At 40.7% G+C, this 13815-nt stretch overlaps 2 protein-coding genes across 2 annotated transcripts; both read right to left on the bottom strand.

Annotated features, from left to right (window-relative positions):
* Positions 1 to 3961: 3961 nt before the first annotated feature.
* On the bottom strand, positions 3962 to 7314 carry LOC112511401. Its single transcript, XM_025117003.1, has 4 exons — positions 6655 to 7314; positions 4886 to 5405; positions 4480 to 4688; positions 3962 to 4363 (listed from the first exon to the last, which is right to left on the bottom strand). The coding sequence occupies exons 1-4, from the start codon at positions 7312 to 7314 to the stop codon at positions 3962 to 3964; spliced, it is 1791 nt and encodes a 596-aa protein (XP_024972771.1).
* A 60-nt stretch (positions 7315 to 7374) lies between these two features.
* On the bottom strand, positions 7375 to 8130 carry LOC112511400. Its single transcript, XM_025117001.1, has one exon. It carries the CDS (start codon positions 8128 to 8130, stop codon positions 7375 to 7377), a length of 756 nt encoding a protein of 251 aa, XP_024972769.1.
* Positions 8131 to 13815: the final 5685 nt, after the last annotated feature.

Genomic DNA, 13815 nt, shown 5'->3' with positions numbered 1-13815 from the left:
CTGTATCCAGGTAAATTGGCATCCCTGATACGAGATATCAAACAATTCTGCCTCTTCCAGACAAAGATGAAACTCCTCCATATCAGAATTTCGTCTAGAGGAGCCTCCCAAACCATCATGTGGAAAAAGCATTGAGTTGAAATCTCCCATCACAACCCAGGCTTTCCTTTGAACAAAGGCACTAAATTTACCAATATCTTTCCAAAGGTCACGCCTTTCCAATCCCGTATTACATCCATAAACAAAAGAAATAAAAATTGGTTCAAGGTGACCAATAATCCTAATTTCACAATGCATATATTGAGAGTGCTGCTCAATCATTAACAGGGATAACACAGACGGATCCCAAGCAATAATAAGACGCGTACCTTGGTCACACATTAACCTATTTGTGATCCAACTCCAATTACCAAAAACTCTACCACAAACTTCCCCAGATGACTATGAACTACTTTGGATTCAATAATGCAATATAAAGAAAGATGCTTTATATGAATCAAACCACGTACCTCTTTTTGTTTTATAAGGGCATTTAGACCCCTAATATTCCATGCAACGAACTTTATCATTGAGACGTTGAAGTGTGACTCGCCGCTCCTCGTTGGTCCATAATATGCCCCTCGGTATCAATGATCTCCATATCATCATCATCACTAGAGTCATCAGACGGTAACGAAGAAAAACGATTACTAACATCCGTGGCACTAACAGCACCTCTTCTTGGTTTGAAAGCATGGACCACCATTTTAACAAGCTCCGGACCCCCCTTAGTTAGAATTTGGACATTCGAAAAAGCATCTCTCCCTTTTGGTGTTCTCCAAGCATCCACCGTACAAAACTGACTTCCCTCCCGTTCCACACCCTTTCCATCCAAAATTTTAGGACCAGCATGCCGTATAACCCAGGACAGGCAAAACCTCATTAACTTGTTGTAAAATGCCAACCCCAGTTTGCATGTCTTTAGAAGCAAAAGTCGTACCTGAAGTAGAAGCTTGAGCATCAATACCGGATCCAGATTTAGACTTTGGCTTCCAATGTTTACGTCCAGGGTCTTGAAACCCCTCATTAGGCGAAAGAATTGCATTGACCTTAGGCTTTTTAATTTCCCCTTTCATGCATGACGACGTACGATGACCAAAAACTTTGCATTTCGAACATTGGGAAGGAACCTGATCATAATCCAAAACCACATTGATCACATCCTCACCAGTACCCGAAAGCCTCGGAATAACAACCTCAATTTGCCTCTGTATTTCACCCACAGCCCAAACATCCACCAACACTTTAGCAAAATTCGTACGACCCCAAGCTTTATCACAAGTGCTCATAGTGCAAGCATCCAGACGCAGAGGAACACCAATAGCACTAGCAATACGGCTAATGCCCTCTCTGTTGAAAGCAACAAGAGGGATATTATAGAACTTAATCCATAATGGGCAAGAAGTGTGTTCAGGTTTCTGAAGACCCTTTGAGGGGTCCCAAGTGGAGACAAAAAGCGGCCTCCCTCTAATCATGAGGGGAGACGACTCAACCACTTGGTTGCACCCACCATCATCATTAAATCGAAAAAGGAAATAACCAAGGTCATTAACCATAGCATCTTGAAGGCCAAACTTTCCCCAAGCATTCTGAACCGCACGAAGGACGATGGGAAATGGAAGGCGAGGTCCAAGAAAATACCTATAAAGAACCGATTGGAAAGATTTGGCCATACCTTTTGTAGCTTCCAAAGGGAAAAAGATCCACGGTTTCACACTCTTCTCAACCGGAAAATAAGTAAGCTCTGTCTTTGAAGTGCCTCCCACAATTTCAGCAAAGGACTTAGGAGGTACCACGTACGGTTCACCCCTAACCGCAGGAGAAATACGTTCCCACACCGAAACCCTTTGATTCGGTTCAACATTAACCCCAACCTTCTTCTGGATACCGTCATGCAAAGGAGTTCCTTTCACCATACTAGGAACCGTCTCATCCAGGATTACATCGGCGAAATCCTGGGAAGAAAATTCTTCCAAAATAACATCCGCAAAATCAGACATCATCACCAAAGCGCAAAGAATACCTAGTTTGCTATAACCCTAATCAAAAAGTCGTAGTGCTGAATCCCTAGTCAAGCGTTCTCAATAAAATAGACGAAGACCTTACAGGAAGGTGCTGAATATTCTATCAATAAACTCAACAAAGGAGACGAAGACCACAGAAACACTTGACGCAGGAAAAGAAAACTAGATAACGTCACACAACCAACCCGCAACCAAAACTGTCAATGGACGAAAGGAGGAAGCAAGCAAATCCAAACAGCCCACAACAATACCACGATTGCATGCAAACCCTAGCCGTGCAACCCTAGACGCATGCAAACCCTAGCCAAGAAAAACCGAAAACGGCCAACCGTAGACTCAACCCGTGAGCAAAGGCCGCAAGCAATCAAACCCCAATGCTAAACCCAAAAAGACCGATCACAACAACCAAGAAAGACGGCACAAACCCTAGGAAACAAGAAAGCATGCAACAACGGCCGAAAAGAAACCCTAGCCGTGAGCAAAACACTTCACGGCCAAGATGGGAAGTAACAACCCAAGTCGTGTCAAACAACACGGTTTACCAAACTCAAGAAGAAACCGCACACACCAACGAAAGAAAAGGATCGAAAAACCAACCTCAATTGAAGAAACCCTAATGCCGCCTCCAAAGGAAACCGAAAGAATCCTAAACCGTGAACAAAACAACTTTTGAAGAAGAAGTCGAAATCAAATCAATAACAAGCACCAAGCAAACCGAACGCAAAACATCAAGAGGAAGCAACCAAATAGAAGAAACCCCAAAGTCGACTTCAAGAAAAACGAGAAACCCTAATCCGTGAGCAAAACGGCTTGTCAAGGAGAAATCGATGGCAAGCCAATAACGAACACCAAGCAAAACAAAGCGCAAATATCAACAAGGAGCAATCGAAAACATCATCTTCATCTTCATACAATCAAGCCACCTTGAGAGAAAAAGTCAAACCCTAAATGTCATAAAAGGAGTCTTTTTTTCCAGAAGGAGTCTAATTGGGTCAAAATGAGACTAGATACATTGAAGGGTATAATCGGCTTATTTCCCCATTTTGAGTCTAATTGAGTTATAATGGTGCTAAATGGTTCATAATTAGTCTAATCAGAAGTTAATGGGAGCAATTGAGGTAGAATGAGTCTTATTGGTCCTTGGTGTGTCCATTTTGTGTTAGTGGATATAATGCGCTATTTCTCCATAAGGAGTCGATTTGGGTCATAATGACACAAACTAGGTCGTAATTAGTCTGAATAGGACATAATGCGTATAAGCGCCCCATCTCTCCTTGAGGAGTCTAATTGGGTCCAAATGATACTAAATGAGTCAAACTTAGTATAACTAGACGTTAATGTGACTAATTGAGGTATATAATGGATCTTAAGTTTCCATTTGGTCCTAGTAGGAAGAACGTGCCTACTTTTTTTAATCGAGTCATTCGTGTCAAAATGAYAYTAAATGGATCGTAATTAATCAAATTGGACCCTAATTGGTTTAATAGGCCCATTTCTTTATAAGGAGTCTAATTGGGTCAAAAAGACACCAATTGGTGNAATGGATCGTAATTAATCAAATTGGACCCTAATTGGTTTAATAGGCCCATTTCTTTATAAGGAGTCTAATTGGGTCAAAAAGACACCAATTGGTGCATATTTAGTTTGATCAGACCTTTTTTTTTTTTGAAAGAGAACCAGGCAAATTTATAAACCAAAAAAAGATTAGTACAACTGAAACGGAAAGACGAGAAGACCACTACCTACAAACAAAAACCCCACAGACTTGGAGAACACCCCACCAAGCCACAACAAGCCAAAAGAAACAAAGCCCAATAGAAGCAAACACACAACAAAACATAAAAAAGAGGAGCTTAAACGTCAACAAATCCCCCCAAAGCTAAAACCAAACCACCATATCAACCAACATTTAGCATAGGCCAACGCGCCAACCAATCCGCACGAATGGAGATAGAATCAAGAATAACTTTGATAAGTTGCAAAGTCGTGCGACGATCCTCAGTAAAGAGTCTTCTATTTCTTTCTTGCCAAATATAATACACAGACGCCGCCACCGCCAGTTTTTGCTTCAAGGATTTCGAATGTCGCCTAGAATCCGAAAGGACTACCAAAATATGATCCCACATAGAAGGCATATCCCTCAGGTCCGTAATGTGTAAGATACTATTCCAAACTTCATGAGCATACTGACATTGAAAAAATAAATGGACATGGCTATCCATACATTGCCCACAAAGCGAACATTTCAGCTCCGGTGGTTCATCCTTCCAAAGGAAACGATCTTGAGTAGGAAGACGTCTCTGACAAGCAAGCCACAAACAGAATGCATGTTTCGGTAGATGGCCCGAGAACCATACCGATTGTACCAAGGGACCACCTGGTGATTTCCCTCTAAAGAAACCCAAGCATTACTCACCGTAAAATCCGAACAAGCATTTCGATCTTCCCCCCAAGGAACTCTGTCACAAACAGAATCATTCAACAAAGGTAACGGAGAATTATGAATTACCGCAAACCTGCTACACCAATCATCTGGCCAAACACCATTCCAGCTCATAATCAAATCACGAATCGTCGTAAAAGTAGAGAACCCACAAGAATGGACAAACCGGTACGAAATAAAAGCTGAAAGAGGACCACAAGTTAACCAATCATCCTCCCATGCATTCGTATCCCGACCATCACCAACTTGAGAAAAAAGGAACCTTCTCAAATGACTACGTAAGTCCAAAATTTTACGAAAGACCCACGACCAATTAGAATTCTTCTGAACCCGCCAGAAGTGAGAGGAGCGTAAATTATGACTATTAAATCCAACGAACCCACAAAGAAATCCCGATGTCTCACTATATCCCACACATGTTTAGCCAGAAGAGCCCTATTCCAAGTGGATAATCGCTTAATCCCAAGACCCCCAGATTCAAGCGGTCGACAGACCATATCCCAAGATAACCGACATCTACCTCGAGGAACTTCCCTTGGAGCCCAAAGGAATTTCCTAAAAATAGATTCTAGATCATGGATTAACCCCGACGAGAATAAGAAAACCGACATCCAATAAAGTTGAAGTGATTGGAGAACCGATATAATTAGTTGACGTTGCCCACCAAACGACAAAAACTTGGATTTCCAATTAAGAATGCGACCCTTTACATTAGCAATCAACAGAGCATAATCACAAATCTTCAACCGAGCCTGAGATAAAGGGACCCCCAAATATCGGACAGGAAAAGAACCTAGCTTGAAAGGAAGACACTCTAGAATGACCTCCTTTATGTTGGGAGGCACATTACCAAAGTAAATATCGCTTTTTTCAAGGCTTGGAGCTAATCCCGAACGACTCTGAAAAAGAAACAGACATTTTTAAGCACTTCCACGGAAAGAATATCCCCTTTTGTAAACACAAACAAATCATCCGCGAAACAAAGATGTGTCAAATCCAGCTCCTCACAACCCCTATGGTAACCAAAGTCGGCAACCTCTTGAATACAATGTTTAAGGAGCAAAGAAAACCCCTCCATCACGATTGTAAACAGATAAGGGGATAAAGGATCGCCCTATCTAAGTCCCCTCCCACCATGAAAGAACCCATAGGAATTACCATTGATGGCAAGAGAATAAGACGTAGTTGAAACCATCTCCTTTATCCATCTGAGTATCACAGGATGGAATCCCAATCCTTGAAGCATAACAATAAGGAACCGCCAATCCACCGTATCATAAGCTTTTTTAATATCTATTTTAAAAGCACATCTAGGTTTGGTACTACTTGGCCGGTGGATTGGATACAACAATATCCCCAACTGCAAAGTGTTATGATACCCCTTCCCAGTCAAATTGAGGATACGGTCAGCTGGCTTGATGCTAAGCATACTCGGAAACAATTTGAAGTAAAAGTGGCATGGCACACATTACAAGAAGTGGGGCCGATTGTGCATTGGTACAAGGTGGTATGGAATAAAGCATACGTATCTAAACATGCTCTGTGTATGTGGATGGCTTGTCATAACAGATTACCAACAAAAGATCGCATTAGTCAGTGGAAGCATGAACCTCCGGATTTGAAATGTGTTTTCTGTAATTTAGTGATTGAAACGCACAATCACTTATTTTTTGATTGCAACTACTCGAGTAGTATATGGGAGGTTATTAAAAAGGAAGTTGGGATAATGAATTGTCCAAACAAATGGGAGGAAATTCTTATCAGGGGTTTATCTCAAAGGTGGAAATCTTGGTCTACGGCTCAAAAACTTGGTATATCGGCTACGGTATACCACATATGGAGGGAAAGGAACAGAAAATTCTTTGAAAATTACAATCAAGTTGGCGAAAAAGTTGTGGCGGAGATCAAGATTCAGATTCTTCAAAGAATGGCATGGAAGACAAGGAAGAAATTCATACGAATCAATGATGCGTGAAAAAGTGCTTGATGAAGGCTNTCAAGATTCAGATTCTTCAAAGAATGGCATGGAAGACAAGGAAGAAATTCATACGAATCAATGATGCGTGAAAAAGTGCTTGATGAAGGCTTTCGGTTTTGGAAGATGGCGGGGATTTGCTCCTTCTATTCTTTGGCTAGTTTTACTTTTACTTTTTGGTGCATTTCTCTTTGTCTTTTTTGGCTTCTTATGGCTTGGTTTGTAAGCCAAAGTTGCCGTAGCTTTTCTTGCTGATTACTCTTTGTATGGTTTTGCTCTTTTTCTGTCTTTATAAAATTGCCTGGGGAAATTCCCCTTTCAGTAGGTGGACCCGACGTGGTCTGGTACCTAGAAACAAGTTCATGCGCCATCAGGATATTATCCGTAATCCTCCTACCTGGAATAAAAGCCGATTGGGCTTTATCAATTAAGGAATCCAAAGAGTCCTTCATTCTGTTGACAATTAATTTACTGATGCATTTATAAAGCACAGTACAACAAGCTATAGGCCGATAATCCGTAACCCTAGATGCATTAACAGATTTAGGGAGAAGACAGATAAGAGTATGATTCAAATTCTTCGGGAGGTTACCTCGATAAAAGAAGTTGTGGATGGCAATCTCCACATCACGGCCAACAATGTCCCAAGACGCTTTGAAAAACTTTGAGGAAAATCCATCTGACCCTGGCGCTTTATAATTACCAATGCTAAACATAACATTTTTAATTTCTTCATTTTGGAGCGGTCTGATCATATGGTTAGCTTCCGAAACAGAAAGCCTTCTCGAGAAAACCTCATCAGGCATAGACGGATCATCGGAAACATACCTCATACCCAAAAAATCTTTAAAATGATCCACAAACACTTTAGGGACATCATCTCCATAGACTTACTAAACTCCACTACTCGTGCAGACTAACTGAATGGAGTTGGAGTAATGCCGCTCTTTGATCACCTTATGGAAGAATTTGGTATTCAAATCACCTTCATTCAACCACTTAATTTTAGCCCGTTGTTTAGCAGCACTTTCCTTATCCCGACAAGCATTCTGATACGCAATACGAATATGACCAAGATCTTGGCCTAACTCACCATTAGAAGGGTCTTTATCTACATCCATTTGGATGCGGTCTAATTCAGTTTTTAAAAACGAGACTCGCTTGCCAAGATTACCATAGGAGTTTCGAAGTTGCCGAAGAGGAGTCTTCAGAGCCTTCAAGTGAGAAGCTATTCGAAACATAAAAGTGCCCTCAATATGTTTGGCCCATTCATCTTTAACAACTTGTAAGAAGGCTGGATGTTCAGTAATAAAATTGTCAAATTTAAATCCATACCTCCTTTTTCGAGTGCCACATTTGAAAGATAAGATCACTGGCGAGTGATCCGAAAGGCCCGAAGGATGAAATTGAACAGTAGCATCTTGGAATTTGGACGTAAACTCTGAATTTCCCATAGCTCTATCCAGCTTACGCATGATACCCCCAGAAGAGTTCGGCTTTTGATTCCACGTGAAATGGACGCCTGTATAGTGTAAATCAAAAATTTCCACATCCTCTACACACGCATAAAAATCAGACATATCCGTATTACGGCGAGAAGACCCATCAAAACCGTCATGGGGAAATAACATGGTATTGAAATCCCCCATTACAACCCACGGAGAATAACCAATCAGAACTTTAAATTTCCGCAGACCCGACCATAATTCTCTTCTGGCATTACATACATTAGCCCCATAAACCAAAGAGACGAAAATGTAATCATGGCTACCTCAAACTAAAACTTTACAATTTAAGAATTGACTATGAGCCTCTAAGAAAATGACATCTAAAACTCTTGAATCCCAAGCAAGGATTATACGAGTACCATATTCACTCATCGCTTGATTAGACAACCAAAACCACTTGCCAAAAGAATTATAGCATGCACTTTCTAGGGAGTCCTTAGCAACATGCGATTCTATAATGGCACACAAACACACATCATTACAATGAATCAAATTCCTCACCTCTTTTTGTTTAACCGGAGAGTTGAGCCCCCGGATATTCCATGAAGCAAAGTTCAACATGAGGAAGATGTTGGAATGTCCCCTTGATCCAGATTATCCCCATCCAGATTTTGCACATTAGAAACTTTTTCAGCACCATCATATGAGAGTCCAGCCGAGCAACCTCCTCCCCTAACTTCTCAAGAACACCAAATCGATTAGAAGCTTCAACAGGGTTTATCATAACCCCCCTTCGTGGCAAACGGAAATTTTTTATCACATAAGAAAGGAGCGGGGTAGAAGTAGACATAGAATGAGACTGTGAAGAAGAGGCCCCAGAAGTTACATTCATACCTGAATCACCAGAAGCATTCCTCCCCTTATTTCTATGCGGATTAATCGGCCCTACGTTATTGGTAACCGAATTCCCCTCCGTTTCCAGATCTCCTCTCACGGTATTCTCCTCCAAAGACGCTTCATGAGGACCATTCTCCTTACTCACATTATCCTGCCTTAGAGTAGAGTGATTGGATCTACCTCCAACCTTGACACGCCATTGCTTTTTCTCCACTCTTGTAAACCCGTCCGAGTCTTTACGCCCATCGGTTTGCTTTCCTTTATTCAGACTAGCGGCTTTAGCACATGACGAAAGTTTATGTCCAAAGATTTGGCAATGGGTACATTGAACCGACTCCCATAAATATTCAACCTGTATTTGCACACTTTCAGCATCCCCTCCATTAATATTAGGAATTTCAACATCAATTTTTCTTTTAAGTTCTCCTACAGCCCAAACCTCAACTAGAACTTTAGCAAAACCGGGTCTACCCCAAGCCTTTTCACACATAGCTGCACTACAAGAATCCATCTGCTTTGGAACACCCAAGGCACTTGCAATACGACTAACACCCTCTTTATTGAAAGCGACTAAAGGAATGTTACGAAGTTTCACCCACAACGGACAAGATGAGTGTTCCGGTTTCCTTAATCCCTTGGATGGATCCCATCAATGGACAAATAAAGGGACACCTCTAATCATCAAGGGGCCAGCCTCAATCACCTGATCACATCCACCCACATCATTAAATTTAAAGAAGAAAATTTCATTCTCGTTTAGCATCGCGTCCAAAAACCCAAACTTTCCCCAAGCCCTTTTAACAAAAATTTTCACAAGAGGAAATGGGATACGAGGTCCCAATAAATATCCATACAATACTGAATTATAAGCTTTGGCAGCTTCCTTCGCCATTTCAATTGGGATTGTCACACTAACCTGCTTTTTGTCCGCGAGGGGATAAAAGTTCAGATCCGTGGCCTCAGAATGGCCAACCGCTTTAGCAAAGTTAAGATTCGTGCGGCCCCCATTTCCCGTACCATTTAACCGATTTCCAACCATATTTTGATCAACATAAGAAAGACGCTCAAAAACCGAAACCCTATTAGGGTCAGTAGGATAATTTTCATCAACAGATCCCATTTCACAAGCTAAGAAGTCGTGGTGCTGAAGTTCTCGTAAAATATCCAAGGTAAGTTAGACGAAGACCCCGTAAGGAGGTGCTGAATAACCACCAGGAATACTCTCAAAAAACAACGAAGACCACAGAAACACTTAACCAGCAAAAAGGAAACAGATAACGCATAATCACTTATTTTTTGAATGCTCTTATTCAAGTAGTATTTGGGATGGTATTAAAAAGGAGGTGGGATTATTGTCTTATCCGAACAATTGGGAGGATATTCTTCACAGAGGGTCCGCTCAATCTTGGAAATCTTGGTCTACGGTCCAGAAACTTGGTCTATCGGCAACGGTTTATAATATCTGGAGGGAACGAAACAGGAAGTTCTTCGACAATTTCAATCATTCGGAGGATAAAGTGATTGCGGTGATCAAGATGCAGATTCTCCATCGAATGGCTTGGAAGACTAGGAGGAAGATTTTGAATTCCAATGTTTTGTGATGTTGTGGGTGGTGCTCCTTTTGGGTTTTGGGTCTTTTGGGTTTTTCTTGCCTTTTGTATTTTGGCGAGGTGTGTTGTTTTGTTTTGGTGTATTTCCCTTTGTCATTTTTGGCTTCTTATGACTTGGTTTGTGAGTCAAAGTTGCCGTAGTTTCTCTTGCTGATTGCTTTGTTTGATGACGCTTTTATTGTCTTTATAAAATTGCCTGGGGATTTACCTTTCCCCTTTCAGTAAAAAAGAAAACAGACAAAAACCAATCCCACGGGAAATCAAGCCGATTACTACAAACAAACCCCACTAAAAAAGATTACCAGCAGCAGGTCTATCCAAAGGATTAAAAACGGGTAGTAGAACAGTAGCAAACACATAGCCTCTGCCCCACTCGAACCACTAGACAGCAGCCTCGACGATCCTTCTCACAAACTTCCAGAACCAAACAGCCTAGAAAAGCTAGGCACCCGAAAACAGCAGCCAAAGACGTGTAGAAATGAAAGCAAAACGTTCTGCAGCAGTGGACAACTAGAACGAGAACAAAATAGCAGAAAAAATACCAGCAGGTTTACAGCAGTTACCCACCAGCTTTTTGCACAAACACAGCAAGAAGCAGCAGCAGCAAACCAGAAACTAACCCGCAGCAACTACATAGCAACTAAAACGGTTAAGCAACTAAGCAGCGGCCAAAACAAATAGCGAAGCAGAATGACCAGCCGTTCATAAAACTACCAGAATAGCACTCTAGGTAGCCAAGAACAGTCGCAGCAAAAAAAAATCAGCAAACGCAGAGAACCAAAACAGCACTATAAACCGCCTTAACTCGATCTGCTTTCAAACCAATACGTGCAAACCAAAAACCAATAACCTGCAGCAATGCAACCAATGAAATCAACAGTAGCAAGTCGATCAATAAACTCCTCACGACAAGCACAACATAAAATCACAACAAGCACAACATAAAATCATGCTAAGAACAACGAGAATCTTTTATTCAAACGCACAGCACGAGAACAAATAGATTCAGGTTTAACATAAAATCATGAAGGTTTCACACTCTACCACAGCCGGATCAAAGAAACCCAAACCGAAGCTGTTGTATAAACAGTAAAACCCTAGCCGTATAAGCTGTATAAACCGCAAAACCCTAAATCGCCAAACACGCTACACACAGCCCAAACCACCTCTCCAACAGCCCAAGAAAATGAAAACACAAACAACCAGATCGTGGACAAAAGCAAGATTCAATCGAGGAGAAGAAACAGAAAACCAAGAACGAGCAAACCCTAAAAGAAAGGAAAACCGTACCACAGGCCAAAACCAGATGCAGCAATCGAAGATGCATACAAATCAACACATACTCCAAGGATCAACCAAGAATCATCCTCACGAACAGCATTGCATCAGATCTTCATCAAAATCGCATTATTTTGAGAGAAAAAGTCAAACGTGGTCTTGGGTCCCAGTTTTCATAGACTAGATGTTATTGAGGAGAAAACGTCAGGTTTGGCCTAAAACTTTATAAACCTTGTTTTGACTTAAAAGGTTTAGAAGTGGCATTATGTGAAACCTGTTTGATTCAGAGGTATGAGATTTGTATAAGTGAAAACTTTGCTTGAAATATCGAAGAAGTCTGGTATTGATATCTTATTTGTTCATATATTTGTTATATATATGAATAATTGTTTTCCATAAAGGTTTTTGGTGATTTTCACCCCGCAATAACATAAATAGGGTATCTCACTAGACCTTTCGGTCTAACCCTCGTTTTGTGATTTTAACTATGTGTTGCAGGAGGTACGAATAATAAGGGAAAGGGGAAGATTTAATAGTTTCCTATATGCATTTATACTCGAAGATATGCTTTAATGTATAGTTTTGATTGATTAGTACAAGTGATGTATTATAATTTTTGGACCTTGTATTTGGTCATATTAGATTATTGTACTAAGGGACCTGAATGGGATGATATCATGTATTTCTTTTATATGAAATATGTGTTACATGCAATGTGTGGTTTGGGGGTGTTACAATATCACATACTTCCGAAGATTCGACTCCAATCCCCATATATACTTTCTCACTTTACTGTTTTCAGATATTATATAGGCTTGAGCAAACCTAGATTGTTCCATGAAAACTTCTGTATATTGGCGGATTGACATGTCTCCTTGCTCAAGACGAAGGAAATCATCTTCCAATTTTCGTACTACAGCTTCAGGACAATACTGCATTTTAAACTTAACCACAAATTCGTCCCACAACATGGTCTTCAAAATGTTCGGATCTGAACTGGACAGGACTTCCCACCAGTACAAAGCACTTGATCTCAGACGTGACACAGCAAACATAACTTTATCCTCTTCTGCACTTTTACTAATTTGCAGACTCAGCTCTGTCTCCTTAAGCCGACACATAGCTTTAGCAGGATCACGCTCACCAGAAAACTTGGGAGGCTTACAAGCAAGAAACATTTTGATATCTCCTCCTTTTTGTACTGAGGATGAAGTAAGGGGTACAGATGTACCAGTTACCGGTGTACTAGCTCCGGCTTCCTCCTGATAATCGGAATTTCTTACCACTTCTGGATTATTTTGGGTTGTACGCCCCAACAAATTCACCAAACTTTCTTGGAATTTTCCCAACTCTGCTGCCAACATTTCTTGGGTAATAAATCCGGGATCAGGAACATTGTGTCCACCCCTTGCCCTTCCTCTTTCATGACCAGACATTGAACTTTCTTGAGCTGACAGTTCATGTTCTTGTCTAGTACCTCTACCTCTTCCTCGACCCCTGCTACGACTTCGCGTTTCTATCGTCATCATATTTTTCGGGTGCTCTCCTTGTGTTATGTTTCTTCTTCCCGTCGTCCATAACCAGTAGAGGTCCTTTCTGATTGATTGGGATTATCTGCCATTTCTCAGTATATAACTCTTTCTGTCACATTTAAACACACATGATTATTTTCATAATCAAAACATAATAACACATTCTTCCTCAAGTCTATGCATAACTCAGATTATATCAATCATATATAATCTATCTTTCTCATAATAGGTTCAGTATAACATATTTCCCATGTTCATAGACCCAGTGAAACCTATTATCATAACTTTCCACCTCTAGTTTAAGTCTAAGTATTTCGTAAATACCCGAATCCCTTAAACTAAGGCTCTGATACCAACTGTAACAGCCCACAATTTCCACCAAACAGATAATCCACATCATCATAATTATAACACAAAATGTAACATTGTTTACAAAATGCGGACTAACAAAAACTTTCTTTACTACATTTATGAGTAAACAAATGTCATCAACATTAAACTTTTCCCTTTCCTTTATCCTGCGAGGTATGATGACCTGCAAAACCGGTTAGTCCAACAACTGAGCGTTA

Source organism: Cynara cardunculus (genome assembly GCF_001531365.2).
Source record: "Cynara cardunculus var. scolymus isolate 2C chromosome LG 4, CcrdV1, whole genome shotgun sequence".
Taxonomy (NCBI): domain Eukaryota; kingdom Viridiplantae; phylum Streptophyta; class Magnoliopsida; order Asterales; family Asteraceae; genus Cynara; species Cynara cardunculus.
This window is presented reverse-complemented; position numbering and strand designations above follow the sequence as displayed.